The following is an 18,262-nucleotide window of genomic DNA, read 5'->3' on the forward strand; positions in this document are numbered from 1 at the left end:
ATTGCAAACCAGCCGTCCAGTCAAATTAACAAACACCCATACTGGATGTTAACTCACAGGCAACTATACTGTTTACCTATATTTCAAGATAGACAGATTACAAGCCTGGGCCCAATTCCAAACCTGCAACAGAAATAAAGTGCTGGAAATACTGAGCAGGTCTGGCAGCATCACTGGAAAGAGAAACCGAGCTATATTTCAAGTCAATTATAATTTTTCTTCAAAACTGAATGAGGGTGGGTGTATGATGAATTATATTGGGAGAGATTTAATTACTAAAGTTGTCGTGTAAAAAAGACAAAGGGAGTGGTAATGGTTGGAAGACAGAGACATAGTACTTGTCCACTGAGTCATAAGTGCCAAAATTGTGGACATTTCAATCCGAGAGCAGAATCATGAATAACAACATTCAAATTGCACTTGGCAATAAAACAGAATCAAAATGGTAGGCAGAATTCATTCTATGAAGTTGATGAACTCAATGTCGAGCCTCGAAGGCTGTAAAGTGCCTAATTGGAAGATGAAGTGCTGTCCCTTGAGCTTGCATTCAGTTTCTCTGTAACACTGCAGCAGGTTGAGAACAAAAAATGTAAACGTGAAAGCAAATTATTAAAATGATAGCAACTAGGTCGGGGTCATGCTTGCAGACTGAGCTGAGGTTTTCCTCAGCTGACCGTCCTGTCGTTGCTGGGCTTGTCCATCTACGTTTTGTAATATTTGCAATTCTCCAATCCTCTGGCACCATTGCTGAGTCTAAGGAAGACCTGAAAATTATGGCTGGTGTCTCTTCAATTGTTCCTCTCAAAAGCCTCTTTATGGTTGGATATATCTCATCCATTCCGGGTGCTTCATCAACCACAGCTTGTCAGTTTTAAGCCCTTCAAGTATCTGAATTACATGCTTTTTCACCATCACCTGGACAGTATGCAAGGTATTCAATTAATATCTTAGCTATGCCACCTGCCAATATGCATAAATCTCCTTTGCAGCCCTTAATTGGCCCCATTCTACCTTTCACTACGCTTGTCACACTATACTTTTTACATGCCGCGAGAAGACTTTGTGATTTTTTTTCTTCTGTTAAATGGATGTCTCTTTCATAATCTTTGCTTTTCTGACTTGCTTTTTCAATTCCCTTCTGAACTTTAAATATTCAACTTAGTTTGGCATTGCACTATCCACCTGACATCAAAACACACTTTTCCTTCTTCAGTTTAATCTTTATCTCCATAGGCAGAATCTTATCAGACTCCAGGCAATGTGGATTCTGGCCAAATATGTGGTAGTATTGGGTGAGGTGTTTGATGAAACCCTTCTCAGTCTGAAGGTCACCTGGTAGTATCTTGTATGTTTTTCTCAAGTGGTGTGGCAATATTTTCACTAGACAGTGGTGCGTTCCAATTGAGGATCATTATTGCTTGTTAAACACATTGTTAACATCCCTTTACATTGTGGATTGTGATCTTACCACACAAATTAGCTGTTAGAAAAATTATACAGCAACCAGAACAAGTTTTTGGCAGGTTCAACTTGCTCCTTCTTCCAAATGACTGCCACTTTGCATTATGCCAAACTGCAGAGCAGGGCATGACCCATGAGCATCAGTCACACATATACTTCCATCATGGAATCTGGCACTTGATTTTCAGGGGACTATCACCAACATCCTGACATCCTCCAATGCGCTGGCATTGCACCCTGCAAGGGCAGACTGTTCTAGCAGGGCACACCAGCAACTAGCACTGTACGACTGCCTTGGGTAAAGGTACCACACATGAACAGGGACTCATTTCATGATGTGACTATACTCAGGGGGACCATGCCCTCTGCGGTCCTGGGATCAGGTTCTGGTCAGTTATTTGGCTCCACAGAGGCCAGTCGTGGTGATAGGTGTATAAACTTGAAAATATCCCCCAGTATAGCATTATACACTAACTGCATTGTTAATTTACAGAATTGAAATCCTTTAAAACAAGGACAATAAAGTTACATTGATATACAACAAAATTGAACCTACCTAATCATAAGGAAGAAAACCCCCAAGAAGAGCATATCTCACCACCACCACCACCACCACACGCCCCCAACCTCCCACACTAAGCCTCCACTCCCTGACCTTCTCTCTGCCCTCTTCTCTCAGTAGAAATTCTTGGGAACTTGCAAGTTTCCAAATGTCTGTATTTCTGCCAACCTTACAAATCCTGAGAAGCTGATCTGTGGCTACTTTCCGATGACTCAGGTCCAGCTTGATTTCAATCTTAAATAATGATCTTCTATTCAGTCTGAAGCTGTCGGCAGTTCAGTTTCATCGACAAGAAACCCAGTTGACTGAGACAAGTCATCAAATTCAATCTATTTCTTTCCTGAAAATGTGGTGAAAGTAGGTAGGTAGTAAGTTGTGCGAGGGTGTCAGAGGTTCTCAGATGTAGGTTTAAATACAGATTTGAAATTATCTGGTCAGCCATGATCTTTTGGAATGGTGGAGCAAGGTGAAGGAACTGCATGGCTGACTGTAGCTTCTTATTTGTTTGTTTGCGCCTTTGTTGGCCATGGGTCTGAAAACAGGGATAATTTTCTTCTGTGCCTTTTTTTAGAAACATAATCTCTACAGAGATTTGTCTTGTGCATTGTCTTAAGGTATCTGTGTTTGGGACTTCGGGGCTATAGTTTTAATTCTGGTTTATGCCTTAGATGTTAACTAGCATTTGGCATTGTTTTAAGAATAAGTTTTTTTGTGTTACTATAGATGTATTGTTTTGAGTTCATTAAAATAAGCCTGGTGAAAGTCACTTTTACTCTGGATCAGAGTACAAAAGGGATGCAGTTGGCCAACTTGATGATTGATTAAATGAAACATTTAACTGATACTGCAGTTGGTGGAGTAGTGAGGTTTGATTATCAGCCTATTTTTCTTGTCACAGTTGTAACAATGTTAAGTATTAATAATGGGGAAGAAAAGCTTTGAGGTGAGATGATGTCTAAGATCTGAAAGAGTTAATGCTGAAGACAGTGTTAAACACCAACATGATGTTGTCATATGGAATTGGGTGGGTGAAGAGGTCTGGATCTCAAAGGAAGTGCACCTAACATCTAGCACTTCCTCATTGTCTTAGTAACATTGTCTGTCATACCAATGTAACTTGTACTTGATTAATATCATGCAATATATTATAGCTTGTTTAAATCAAAAGCTATTTATAAGACTATCAGGCAGTTTTCTTGTACCATACTAATTCAGTGAGGCCCTTTAGACCCTAACCTAAAAGGCAGCAAATCTATCAAATGTATCTTTAACCAGGTGAGGATCCACCCATTTATTCTGCTATTATACTTGCTTCCTTTAAGTTATGTGTTATATTTTCTCTGACTGAGATGTTATATGAGTTATTATTTCTTTTCCCTTAGAAACCTAACTTTCCCTTTAAGATACTGATCTGCTGTATCCTTCCACTTTTAAAAATATTTCTCTATTAGATAATATGATGCAAATCTTTCTTAAAGTCAACATATCTTCTGCTTTACAATATGCATACCATCACAATATGTTTATGTCACATGGAATGCATTGGTTCCAGAAGGCAATTCATCACCTTCTTGTGGAAAATTGGGAATGAGCATCAAATGTTGGTCTTGCCAGCAATGCCCATGTCTGATGAACAGATAACACAAGATAGATGATGACATTTTTATCACTGTTGTTTCCCATTTCACTTGGGTATTTAATGTTATCTGTGTGCATCTGAATCTACTTTTAGAGGATTGATGAACAACGCAAATGGCTGGATGAGGAGGTGGAGAAAATTCTGCAGCAGAGACAAGCTCTAGCTGAGTTGGAAGAAGACTTGAGAAAAAGGGAAGTTATTGTAGACAAAAAAGAGGCACTATTAAAGGAGAAAAACCAATTGGAAATGAAAAGGTTACGCTCCAGTCAGGTAAGAATATTCTTCTCAAGTTGTCTGTTGAAGTAGGAGGTCTCAACGTTTGACTGTGCTGATGGGAAAATCATGCAAGATGTCTCACGCAGTAGACTTACCTGATGTACTGGTTCCACAGAAAGCCACACTCCCATCCCAAGTGCAACAGATTTATATGTTATCAGTGGACATTCAAAATATTCAAGTGCATGTTGCCTAGTTAGCTTACAGTTGTCAATCCCCATAACTTATCAGAGACGCAGCTATGTAGCTATTTGATTTGAGGAATGCTAAACCAATAATGGCAGCAAATTTGTGTTCCAAATTACTGTGTCAACCTGCAGTTGCACGCAATAGCTTCATCACTTTAGAAATGCTGTTCAAGAAATCTTGAACAAAGACTACCACCTAGTGTAGGAGGGAAGTTGGTAGGTAAGGCCTATCAACTTGCTTTTTCATATCGCCAGATCAAGAAAGTATAGAAAAGGCTCGGAAACATAGTTTCTATCTACACTTAGTCAGAAAACAGATACCTAAAATTTTGGAAAGGAGCCAACAGCTATCTTTTTTTAAAGTATACTGAAATACTGGCCGAGAATTTGCTGTGTTTTTGATAGTGAACTATCAGCATTCACTATCATTAAACCGCTGAATTAGATCGCAACTGCAGTATATTGTCATAGTTTAGAGTAAAAATTCTTAAGATGCAGTCTACCATTTACTGCTCAGTCACTACCTGTATGAGTGACCACCACACAGTTCCTGTGGAGATGAAAGCCCACTTTCACATTGAAAATATCTTCCATTGTATTGTATAACATATCGTATTGTGTAGTACAGTCGCCATGCTAAGTAGGACAGATTTCAAACAGATCTAGCAACTTAAGACTGGGCATCCATGAGGTGCTATGGGCCATCGACAGCAGCAGAATTGTACTCTAGCACAATCTACAACCTCATGGTCTGGCACATCCACCACTCAACCACTACCAAGAATCCAGGAGATCAACCCTGTTTTAATTGAGAGTGCAAGTGGGCATGCCAAGATGAGGACCAGGCATACCTAAGAATGATCTGGTAAAAACTGCAAATGATATACAGAGCTAAGCTCAGATCAGATCAGATCTAAGCTCCATGGTCCAGCAACATGCAGTTGTGAATGGTGATGGGTAATTAGACAAGTCACTGGAGAGGGAGGCTCCTTCAAATATCCCCATTTTCAATGATGGAAGATAAAACTGAAGCATTTGCAGCAATTTTCAGCCAGAAGTCCATCTCGACCTCATCCTGTGGTCCCCAATTCAGTTCATTCCACATAATATCAAGAAACAGTTGGAGGCACTGGATGCAAAGGATATGGGCTCAGACAATATTCTGACTATAGTACTAAAGACTTGTGCTCCAAAACTTGCTATTCCGTAAACCAAGCTCTTGCAGCACAGTTACAACACTGGCATCTACCTAACAATGTGGAAGATTGCCCATGTATGTTGTGTACACAAAACCAGGACAGGTCCAACTTGGTCAATTACTGCAACATTAGTCTACTCTCGGTCATCAGTAAAGTGATGGAAAGTGTCATCAATAATGCTATCAAGTCTCAGTTTGGGCTCTGACAGGGCCATTCAGCTTCTGACCTCCTTGCTCATGTTTGAACCAAGGGTGTAAAAGAGCTGAATTCTAGAGGTGGGATGAGAATAACAGCTTTTGACATCAAGGCCACATTTGTGTTTAGCATCTAAGAGCGTTAGCAAAATTGGAATCAATGGGTATCACAGGTCTAACTCCGTGCTCATTGGAATCATTCCTGGCACATAGGAAAATGGTTGTAAGTTGTTGGAGGTCAGTAATCCCAGCTCCAGGACATCTCTGCAGCAGTTTCTTAGGCTAGTGTCCAAGGCCCAAGTTGCTTCAACAATGGCTTTCCTTTCATCATCAGTTCAGAAGTGGGGATGTTCACTAATAATTGCACAATGTTTAGTCCACATTTAAATGCAACAAGATCTGGACAATATCCAAGCTTGTCCACCAGCTACATGGCATGTAAGGAGTGTGATGGAATACTCCCAACTTGGCTGGATTAGTGCAGCTCCAAAACACACAAGAAGCTTGATACCATCCAGGACAAATCAGCCTGCTTGATTGGCACCACATCCAGAAGCATCTTTTCCCTCCACCACTGATGCTTAGTAGCGGCAGTGTGTACTAACTATAAGATGCAGTGCAGAAATTCACCCAAGAGCCTTAGATAGCATCTTCCAAACACACAACCGTTTCCACCTAGAAGGACAAGGATCACCACGATGTGCAAGTAATTTTCCAAGCCACTGACCATTCTGACTTGGAAATGTATCACCGTTCTTTCATTATTGCTGGTCAAGATCACAGAATTCCCTACCAAAGAGCATTGTGAGTCAACTTACAACATGTGAACTGCACCAGTTCAAGAAGGCAGCTCACCACTACCTTCTCAATGACAACTAGGGATTGGCAATGTATGCTGGCCAGCCAGCGATGCCCATGTCCCACGAGTGAACAAAAAAACAACTCCCCATTGCCAGTCTTTGAAAAATTAATGATATGAAGTTAACTCCTTTCTGCTCTATATCATTGTTAGGCCTTGTTCAATATAGTGTTATTGTTTTTAATGGAAATTTAAGGTAATAACTGCTGAACAACTATTGTCACATTGGAATAGTTATTTTAGGAATGTTGCTAAATGTCATATGATTAGTTACAGATTTTTTTAGAACTGTTGTTAATAATTTTTAAGAGTACACAAGTTTTTTCGTATTTCAGCTTCTCCTTATTCTTTATTTTGTTCTCTGTTAAATTCGTAAATCATTTAATTCTTAATGTTTATGATTTCTTGATTGACTGACTGTGAGACTTCTTCAATGTAATTTGCTGAATGGACAGCTTAATGACATCACTGAAGTACAACCAGTGCTAGAAATCCTTATTAAATTACACTTCAAGTTATTGGACATCAAGAAAGATAACATTAACTTTCATCCACTTGCTCAGCACAGCATTCATTGAGTTTAATAATGAACACTTTGCATCATTGCTAATGAAAAACCTGAGCCAAAATCTTTGAATGTGAATGTTACTAAGCCTAGACACAGTGCTAGCTCTGATACAACTTTGAACTATTCATTAAGTAATCAGTTGTGGATAATTTTTCGAATTTAATTTTGAAGTTATTACATTGAAATAACACAGATTTGAAATAAAATTAAAATGTCAAACATTCTCCATTTCATTAATTTCAGCATAAAATTGCATGAATTTAATCAGCTCAATGTATTAATTAGAGTTTTAGTAACTCCTGACCACAACTCTACAGATCAATATTGTGATATCTATTTTAATATAATTTATTTCAGAGTTCCGATTTGAAGTAGTATTGTGTGAGTTTTTGTCTGTGTGTGTGAGGTCTTATTGATTAACAATGAAGAAATGAGATACTTCAGAAAAAGTTAGTAAGTTATATCAGCGTAAGGGGTTTAATTGGAAAATTCCAGATGAGAAGTGTTTGGTTCAGATGCTTAATGGTTAATCAAAGCTTAAAAAGTCTAAGCGCAGTTATGTAAATACACAGGGATGAAACTCTCAGGACTAGGACTTGAAAGAAACAACTAAATTAAATCTTAGATGTGATACAGGAGCAGATGTTTTCTACACATCACAGTATATAATGTGATGTAATGGTTTGGAGTTAAATGGGATTATATTTTTACAAGCATTTCAAAGTTATTCAAAGTATATTATCTAAACAGCTTGGTTTATTCTAGTTTCCCTTCTTTTATTTGCATAATAAACTCCTGTTGCATTGCTTGCTTGTGTCTCAGTGTAAGACCACCTCTTTAAAATTAAAAAAAATCTGCCAAGTCAGATTTCAGACTGCAAACTGATTTGTCTAGTAATAACATCAATTAGGATCATAATGATATTGATTATTTATTTTCAGGCTTTGAACAAAGACATTTTAAATTTATCTACTCGTTTAAACACAATAGAAAGGGAATTATCAGACAAAAGCACTCAACTTCAGAACAGTACTACAGAGGAAAGAAAAACCATTTCGCAAGAGATGCAAGTACTTCAACGGGAAAGAGCTCAACTGCTGAAAAGAAGACACTATCTGGATGAAAAATTAGAGCTTGGAAATGTTCTGTCACCCGAGGTATATTCATATCTTTACTCTTTGTTTTAAAACTTGTTTTTACGTAGTTCTGTAGTGATGTGTTTGGGTGTATTTGAAAGTCACTGGAAATTTCAACTGATCCAGACTTTGCAGCACCATAAACAATTCCTCTTAATTTCCTAATATTCAGCAATCTTGAAACACACTGTAGTGGAATCTTCCCAGCCCTGTATGATGGGGGCAATAGTAAGTCAGTTGGTTAAATATAGTGAGTATAGAAAAATGTGATTCTCAATGTCATGGAAAAGAAGTCTGATTTTTCACAATGTATTATTGGTGAGACAACAATTTCATTAGTGAGATGTTTAGAAGGCCTATTTTTGTCATTTGTATCCCATTATTACTTTATCGCATTTCATTTATATGCAGTTTTCAATTTTCAGTGATGAGGAACTCAACAGCAATAATTCACTACATGAACATTGGAGCAGGAAACGATAGCTGCAATTCACAGGTGCCTTCCAGTATTAGAATTTCCATCTTGGCCAGCATGCCCCAACATCTCCAGATCAGTGTTCTTGCTTTTTTTTCCCTTCTGTGTCAACCTCCAAGGTCTGTATGCTGCGGTGACTTCCAGAACTCTAAGTCAAAACACCATACACAGAATGTTGAAGTGGCGGTGCACACGCACAGCTGCGCAGTGTAGGGACTATATTGCTCAGGACATGCTACATGAGCAGTGACCATCTCTCAGTGTTTCCTCTGAGCTGTGTGACTGTATGCATGCATAGACACACTAAGGTTCCAATGCATGGCAGTTGGTGTCAGCACATCTGGCTCCAGAAGTCACTGCCACACAACCAGAAAGAAAATTAGAAGGAATGCTGCAACTGCCTCCCTCCAGGTTTGGAGTTTGGCATTGACAATGTACCAACCTGACCACAGGGACAGGCACCCATCTGCTGTATCAAAACAAGGTGCATCTCAAGGTTCTTATCTTGCTTTCATAGTATTCGTTCATGTTTCAGGTACCTGGAAGCTGAAAGTGTCACTGCCTTGCCTTTTAGCACAGATAGCTAAGCAATTTGTCACATTTAGCAGTAATGAACTGTCAAAGGGAAATATTGTAATTCAAGATACTGGTCCTTTGTCAGTCTGAAAAGGTGGTGAGTTGTCTCAATTGAGAGGATGGGAAGTGCAGAAGGCAGGAAGAATTGGGGATTTGGGGAAGGGGTGGGTTAGAGTCTTGAAGGAAGGTGCTGCATTCAGTATTGAGAGTCATGGGTCGTGCATCTTGGTAGAAAGTTGATTCAATGGCAGATTTAGAGTGAGTGTGCAGTTGCACAGAATAGATGGTGGCACTTACCTTTGTAGAGCACAGACTGTTATGAAACTTCTTGTGTGAATACTGGAAGGTCCTGGCACTGGTAAGTGTTTTGCCCCTGCTGAACATAAGATAATGTAAGAGTGGCACAATGAAGGTGTGATGCATAGTTGATGAGGTGAGTAGCCGAAAATTGCAAAAGATAACTCACTAGACCTTATGGAGAAAAAGCTTCCAAGAAACTTTTTAAAATTGACACTTAGCTGATGAATGATAAAATTCAGCTCTGTGTATTTCTTCCTTTCCAGTATATCTTTCAAATGAAGCAGTTTTGGAGAGCAGGGATAACTAGGCCAGGAGGAATCAGCATAATTTATCCCTCATTTTAAGATTATCGTTCTGTCCCTATTTTTCTATTGCTATTATAACTTCTTGTGTTGGCATGAATAATGGAAACTATTTGCATAAACTTGCCATACTATAATTACACTTTCCATTTGCTTCTGGTACAGCAATTTAATAATTGCATTGTTTGTTATCAATGGACATTGGCATTTAGAATGAAGAGGTTAACAACAAATATGTAAAGCTGCAATACCTTTACCATAGGTACATGGTATGTCCGGGAACAGCTGGAGAACGTTTAAATTGTGAACTTGTCATGGGAGAAAAGACTTAAAATTGAAAAGAAAATTAATAGAAACAGCAAAAATGGCCAGAGACCTCAAGCTGATCGTACGAAGACTTTCCTTGGCAAAGTCATAATGGCGACATCGCAATTTGATTATCACTTGCACTGGCCCATATGTATTCTTTTCATCGACATAGATTATTCTGCTAATCATTTGTAGATTATTTTGAATAGGATTATTGCGTTTTTTAAAAAAAAGCCTCTATCTTTTAATCAGAGATAATGGGAATTGCAAATGCTGGAGAATCCAAGATAACAAAGTGTGAAGCTGGATGAATACAGCAGGCCAAGCAGCATCTTAGGAGCACAAAAGCTGAAGTTTCGGGCCTAGACCCTTCACCTAGGCCCGAAACGTCAGCTTTTGTGCTCCTAAAATGCTGCTTGGCCTGCTGTGTTCATCCAGCTTCACACTTTGTTACCTCTATCTTTTAACCCTCTTTTTGAACATCAATCATTAACAGAAAATTGTTACTTTATTGGCAGCTATTGCCAAAATGAAAACTCCACAACAAATGATCCATAAAGGGGATTAACATCAAGACTGTAATCACAGCATTCATAAAAGAATCTTAAACATACACCCACTCATCATTTTCTATGTTTCTGAAGCTGATATGAGGGACTGGTGGCTGAGGGACTGGTGTCAGAAGCAAGGATTTAAATTCTTGGATCACTGGGGTATGTTTTGGGGTAAGAATAAATTGTACAGGAGGGACGGTTTGCATCTTAATAATCGGGGGACCAGCTTTCTGGCAGGCAGGTTTGCCACTGCAACACAGGTGAGTTTAAACTAAGTAATGGGGGGGAGGGGCCAAACTGGAAATTTAAGAATGAAATTAAAGGGAAAGTGAGAATAAGAGAAGTTGAGAAGGACAACAGAATCAACAGAGCAGAAAACTCAAGAAGGGATCGTACAGTATGGCCAAGTGAAATAGGGATTGATAGGAAGGGTGAGGGGAGAAACAAATTAAAAATATTATATCTGAATGCACGAAGCATAAGAAATAAGGTGGATGAGCTTGAGGCTCCGTTCAAAGTTGGCAAGTATGATGTTGTGAGGATAACTGAGACGTGGCTTCAAGTGGACAGGGCCTGGGAAATGAATATTCAAGGCTATACGTGCTATCGAAAGGACAGACTGGTGGGCACAGGGGAAGGGTAACCCTGTTGATGAGGAATGATATTCGGTCCCTTGCGAGGGGGGACATAGAGTCAGGAGATGTAGAGTCAGTATGGACAGAGCTGAGAAATTCTAAGGGTAGAAAGACCCTAATGGGAGTTATCTACAGGCCCCCAAACAGTAGTCAGGAGGTAGGGTGCAGGTTGAATCAAGAGTTGAAATTGGCCTGTCACAAAGGTATCACTACAGTTGTTATGGGAGATTTCAACATGCGGGTAGACTGGGAGAATCAGGATGGTACTGGACCCCAAGAAGGGGAGTTTGTAGAGTGCCTCCAAGTTGGATTCTTAGAACAGCTTGTACTGGAGCCTACCAGGGAGGAGGCAATTCTGGATCTGGTGTTGTGCAATGAACCGGATTTGATCAGGGACCTCAAAGTAAAGGAGCCATTAGGAGGTAGTGACCATAATATGATCAGTTTTAATCTGCAGTTTGAGAGAGAGAAGGGAGAATCGGAAGTGTCAGTATTGCAGTTGAATAAAGGGAACTATGGAGCTATGAGGGAGGAGCTGGCCAAAGTTCAGTGGTACAATACCCTAGCAGGGATGGCAGTGGAACAACAATGGCAGGTATTTCTGGATATAATGCAGAAGGTGCAAGATCAGTTCATTCCAAAGAGGAAGAAAGATCCTAAGGGGAGGCGGGGGCAGCCGTGGCTGACAAGGGAAGTTAAGGACTGTAATAAGATAAAAGAGAAGTATAACATAGCAAAGATGAGTGGGAAGCCGGAGGACTGGGAAGCTTTTAAAGAGCAACAACGGATAACTAAAAAGGCAATGCACAGAGAAAAAATGAGCTATGAAGGAAAACTGGCCAAAAATATAAAGGAGGATAGTAAAAGCTTTTTTAGGTATGTGAAAAGAAAAAAAATGGTTACGACTAAAATTGGGCCCTTGAAGTCAGAAACGGGTGAATTTATTATGGGGAACAAGGAAATGGCAGATGAGTTGAATAGGTACTTTGGATCTGTCTTCAGTAGGGAAGACACTAGCAATCTCCCAGATGCAGTAGTGGCTGAAGGACCGAGGGTAATGGACGAACTGAAGGGTATTTATATTAGGCAGGAAATGGTGTTGGATAGACTGTTAGGTCTGAAGGCTGATAAGTCCCCAAGACCTTATGGTCTGCATCCCAGGGTACTTAAGGAGGTGGCTGTAGAAATTGTGGACGCGTTGGTAATTATTTTCCAAGGTTCTATAGATTCAGGATCAGTTCCTGCGGATTGGAGGGTGGAAAATGTTGTCCCACTTTTCAAGAAAGGAGGGAGAGAGAAAACAGGAAATTACAGACCGGTTAGCCTGACGTCAGTGGTGGGAAAGATGCTGGAGTCAATTATAAAAGATGAAATTACGACTCATTTGGATAGCAGTAGCAGAATAGGTCAGATTCAGCATGGATTTACGAAGGGGAAATCGTGCTTGACTAATCTTCTGGAATTTTTTGAGGATGTATCTATGAAGGTGGATAATGGAGAGCCAGTGGATGTAGTGTACCTGGACTTTCAGAAAGCCTTTGATAAAGTCCCGCATAGGAGATTGGTGAACAAAATTAGGGCACATGGTATGGGGGCAAAATACTGAGTTGGATTGAAAATTGGCTGGCTGACAGGAAGCAAAGAGTAGTGATAAACGGGTCCCTTTCGGAATGGCAAGCAGTGACCAGTGGGGTACCACAAGGTTCGGTGCTGGGATCGCAGCTGTTTATGATATATATTAATGATATAGATGAAGGCACTAAAAGTAATATTAGCAAATTTGCTGATGACACAAAGTTGGGTGGCAGTGTGAAATGTGAGGAGGATGTTATTAGAATACATGGTGACTTGGACAGGCTAGGTGAGTGGACAGATGCATGGCAAATGCAGTTTAATGTGGATAAATGTGTGGTTATACACTTTGGTGCAAGAACAGGAAGGCAGATTACTATCTCAATGGAGTCAAGTTAAGTAAAGGGGAAGCACAACGAGATCTAGGTGTTCTTGTACATCAGTCAATGAAAGCAAGCATGCTGCAGGTACAGCAGGTAGTGAAGAAAGCTAATAGCATGCTGGCCTTCATCACAAGAGGAATTGAGTATAGGAGCAAAGAGGTCCTTCTGCAGCTGTACAGGGCCCTGGTGAGACCGCACCTGGAGTATTGTGTGCAGTTTTGGTCTCCCAATTTGAGGAAGGACATTCTTGCTATTGAGGGAGTGCAGTATAGGTTCACAAGGTCAATTCCCGGAATGGCGGGACTATCATATGTTGAAAGACTGGGCTTGTATACTCTTGAGTTTAGAAGGATGAGAGGGGATCTGATTGAGACGTATAAGTTTATTAAGGGATTGGACACTGTGGAGGCAGGAAGCATGTTTCCACTGATGGGTGACTCCAGGACCAGAGGACACAATTTAAAAAATAAGGGGTAGGCCATTTAGAACAGAGTTGAGGAAAAACATTTTCGCCCAGAGAGTGGTGGATATATGGAATGCTCTGCCCCAGAAGGCAGTGGAGGCCAACTCTCTGGATGCTTTCAAGAAGGGGATAGACAGAGCTCTTAAAGATAGTGGAATCAAGGGTTATGGGGATAAGGCAGGAACAGGATACTGATTGTGGATGATCAGCCATGATCATAATGAATGGTGGTCCTGGCTCGAAGGGCCAAATGGCCTACTCCAGCACCTATTGTCTATTGTCTATTGACCATTTTTAAAACGACTTGTTGCACTTTTTGTATATAACACATTGTGAAAAGAATTAGATGAAGTTCACAATTATCATCTAAATAATTCAAATGCATTATTATGAACACTGTGAGTGTGTTTACAACATGAACTCAGGTCAGAATAAAACTATATTTTTGAAGTATCCAGAATATCTATTGAACTTTGTTGGACATTTCTAAGCTTAATATGTAAGGTGTTTGGCAAAATGAGGAGGAATGTCTGCATCCTGCTCTCTCATAATATTGAAATGAGCTATCCACAAAGTAGAGCCCTGCAATTTTACAGGTGTACAGAGCTCTTTCACTATTATATTCAGTGCAAGATGCAAAAAATTGCATAAACAAGAATTTTAAATGGCACAATATTGTAAGCGTTCTCAATAAATTGAAATTAGAAGTTTTAAATATTCCTTATAAGAACGTTAAATGGCATACAATTGTAAAATGTATATATGAATTGACAGTAAAAATCAAAACTAAATTACATTTTAGTTATATAAAGAATTGATTTGATGAACTCATGACAAGGCAGAATTATTGTCAAATCATCATACTAAATCATTGATCATCATACCTGCGCCTGCTCTTTGAAAGAACTATCCAGTTAAACACCTTACCGTCCTCTTTGCTCATTATACTTCAACTTCTTTCAAGTGCATATCCAATTCCTTTTGAAAGTTACTATCAAGACTGTTTTCACTCATCTTCAGGTTTAGTAACCAAGGTAATCTGGCAGGATTGAGACACATTCAACAAGTAATCACATGTCTTATTTCTCAGGAAGAGCGAATACTCTTCCAGTTGGAGGAAGGCATTGAAGCTCTGGATGCTGCCATAGAATACAAAAATGAAGCTATTAACTGTCGCCAACATTCATTGAGGGCCTCAGATGGTAGCCTTACCCAAAATGAGGCAAATGTAATGTTTAGACTGGGTGCTTTATCGGCTGCTGAGACAAGAGTCCTTCTATGCAGATACTTTAATAAGGTAAAATCCTACATTTCTTACATCACTTACACAACTTTTTATGTATGTAATGTGAGTTATTAAATCTAAACAGCATTTAATGAATAACAATTTGTGTACTATAATAAAAATGAGAATTAAAATAGGTTATGAAAAGCAGGATCAATCTAATCCAATATTGTGTCATCTTGACATGTATTCGTTAATTTTAACAAGACATATATTTACAAACTAAAAATGTGGTTTACTAAATTTTGGTAGCTTTTGAACTAGCAATAGTTCTGTTACACCTGTAGTACATTGCACAATACTGAATTGCCAGCAATGAAGACAAATTGTATGCTGCACTCATAAGTGCAGCGAGATGGTCGTTCACTATGCAAGTGCAAATTCTTGTCTTGCAGATAGATTATTAAACTGAGGTCCTGTCCACTATTTCCACACTTCAGATAGATGCTAAGCATCACTAGGCAGTAATCACGAAGGGGTTAGGGAGTCGTCCTGGTAAACAAGCCAAATTCCTCTCCCAAAGGGGGAAGAAAGGGCACCATTTTGTTGCTGTTTGAGATTCTAGTGTATGTTGACTTTTTATTTCTGTATTTCATAATAACCACTGCAGCTTTGGATTTTAGCTATTGCTGGAGCCTTAACCAGAGACGGGTATCGGCTAAAAATAACCCTAGCTCCAGCTTCCCATAGGCAACTAGGCTAGTTTAGTTGTCTGCAGCCAGCTCCTGACGTGAGGCCAGCAGGCCAATACTCCAACAAAAACAGAAATAGCTGAAGAAAGTCAGCAGACCTGGCAGCATCTGTGAAGATAAAGCAGAGTCAATGTTTCAGGTCCAGTGCGCAGAACTGAAGAAGGGTCACTGAACCCAAGACATTGACTCTGAATCTGACTCTGCTATGTCTCCACAGATGCTACCAGACCTGCTGAGTTTCTCCAGCTATTTCTGTTTTTGTTTCAGATTCTCAGCATCCATAGATCTTTGTTTCAGTTTAGGGAAATACACCAGGCAGGTTTTGAGGCCCACACTGCATTGCTGAGTGCTGTAACAGTCATTGACTGCCCAGTAGAGGGTGTCCTACCTCCACCTCACAGTAGTCTCTTGGCTGCAAAACCAGTTTATACTTCTAAATTTTAAAAAGTAGCAGACTGCAACTCCATTTTTTTTAAAGTATCCTCTCCCTTATTACAGCCTGCTGCTGTTTGCAAGCCCCTGATCGGCCTCCAGCTTCAAGAGTTTCTCTGCCACCCCTTAGTTGGATAGCGAGCCCACCCTTTAGTTATTAATTGTTCTGCTGGGTAAAATCACAATGAATGACTGCAGTGTTTGATGCAAGTTTCAGTTTGACAGAGGGGTTCATAAGTACAGAGAGAACATCCTGCTGTACATTTCAAAATAATTATTAAATGTGTAATACTTCACAGATTGCTAAAATATGTGATCTGACATCATAATGTAACTTTTTTGTTTTTCATTGTTGCAGTGCATGAAAAAAATCAGCAAACTGCTTTGGCCACAAAGGAAGTTAGAAAGTAATCATAGCAAGTACAAAGTTTCTGTTATTGCTCTGACAATCAGGAAATGCCCATTAAATGTATTTGAAGTTTTGAGATTTTAGGCAGATTTTATTTGTTCTTTGGTGACATAGTTCTTTCGTCAATATCCATTATAAGCTTTTTAAATGTACATGCTAGTTTTTTTTATAATTTAACTTTGTAGGTGGTTAGCCTACGTGAGACTGAACGCACTTTGCAGGTACAATGTGCAGAAATGTCTGTGAAGATAACTGAACAAGAGAATGTAGTCCATGAATTAGAATCTGCAGTGGAACGTTTATCAATGGAGATAGACAGACGACTAACTCTGCAACAGAAGGAGCATGAACAGAAGATGCAGTTGGTCTTACAGTACTTTAAAGGTACTTGGGTCTATGCTGTTCAAATATTGTTATTATGCTCGCAACACAAGTTACAGAGATGTACGCAGACAGCACACAATTTTGCCGAGAGCTGACACATTTCCAGGCATGTTGGTATTCAATATAGCCAGTTCCTTGTGGTAATTTACAATCAGGGCTGATTTTTATGGGGCTTGCAGGAGTGGGCTGGGAGGCAGGGAGATGCTGAAAAATTTGGAGACAGGGCAGCAGATTGTGGGTCTGTCACCTTCCTGTCACCACAGCATTCTCCCAGCATGGAGGAAGATGGAGGATAGCCCTCCAGCCCAGAGGCTAATTTTGACACTTCAGGACCAACTCAGAGCTTGGTGAGTGGGCTATCCTACTGACAAACATGCACATGCACAGAAAACACTAAGACTAACTGTACACCACTCTTCTCTTACTGGCACTCCTTCAAATGACATATATAGAGGCACAAGCTGTGACAGCAGCTAAATAACTGCTGGAAAGCCATATCCTAGGCTCCCTAAATAGCCCCACCTTCAGCCACTGTTGCTCCAATGATGTCCAGCCCAATTTGAGAGAATGATGGGCATAACTTTATAAGGGTCAGAGCAACATAGGTTATGGTGCAATTTATGGAAGCTTAATCCAACAACTGTGCGAAGGCCGTCTTGATTCTGATATCATCTTCAAGTGCATTTTGTGCTTTTCACAAGTATTCTTACTAGGCAGTGGCAAGTTGCCAAATGACTGTATTCACATTTTGTAAATGCTTGTTGAACCACTGATTTTATTAATATTCTATTTTTATCTTACCAAAGTCATTGAACAAGCAAGATGTCAGGCAAACCTGGTAAGGAAAAAACATTGGGTATTTGGCAGATTCAACTCACTGCTTGTTCTGAACAATTTCCATGCTGGAAACTGGGTAATACCATTTCAGTGCACAATAGATGGGCGCCAAGTGCACACACCGCTCCATGGACATCGACATCCAGAATTTGCCCACCTATCATGATGATCCTGCAATTCTACTGTTTACTGCAGTGTAATCTGGAAGCACAGGCTTGCATCACACTTGCAACTTGTATCGAAAGGCTTCAGAAGGGACAGGCATCCAGCTGACAGACTGGACGTGGCTGCATCTCAGCAATGTATGCTTGCTTTCTTAGTATTGCCTCATTTAGCACTTATCTGCATTCTCATGGCATTACTGCCTTCCATCACCATGCCAGTTAACACTGTTACAGAACTGACTTGCAGTTCACAGCCCGTGGTGGACACCTTTTCGAAGGTCACTATGCAATATCAATTTCACACCTCCTGCATCTAGCAGCATCTTTCATGACAAACAGATTACATGCACAACAAGCAGGCAGCCATGTCTGAAAGTTTTAGCTGAGTAGTAATCATTTAAGTCTTTG

The 18,262-nt window shown here is 39.9% G+C and overlaps 1 protein-coding gene across 6 annotated transcripts in view; it reads left to right on the forward strand.

Annotated features, from left to right (window-relative positions):
* The window catches only part of LOC125451145 (kinesin-like protein KIF27), a 108,221-nt gene that overhangs the window by 62,235 nt on the left and 27,724 nt on the right, over positions 1-18,262 (forward strand). For 4 of the 6 annotated variants that reach the window (XM_048527922.1, XM_048527921.1, XM_048527923.1 and 1 more), the window contains 4 exons: positions 3,756-3,932; positions 7,888-8,103; positions 14,742-14,948; positions 16,655-16,853. In XM_048527922.1, the coding sequence (XP_048383879.1) occupies positions 3,756-3,932; positions 7,888-8,103; positions 14,742-14,948; positions 16,655-16,853 (799 nt within the window). The remainder of the gene's footprint in view (positions 1-3,755; positions 3,933-7,887; positions 8,104-14,741; positions 14,949-16,654; positions 16,854-18,262) is intronic. The other 2 variants (XR_009445571.1, XM_059644644.1) reach the window with 1 other exon arrangement.

This window comes from Stegostoma tigrinum, chromosome 3, assembly GCF_030684315.1.
Source record: "Stegostoma tigrinum isolate sSteTig4 chromosome 3, sSteTig4.hap1, whole genome shotgun sequence".
Classification (NCBI taxonomy): Eukaryota; Metazoa; Chordata; class Chondrichthyes; order Orectolobiformes; family Stegostomatidae; genus Stegostoma; species Stegostoma tigrinum.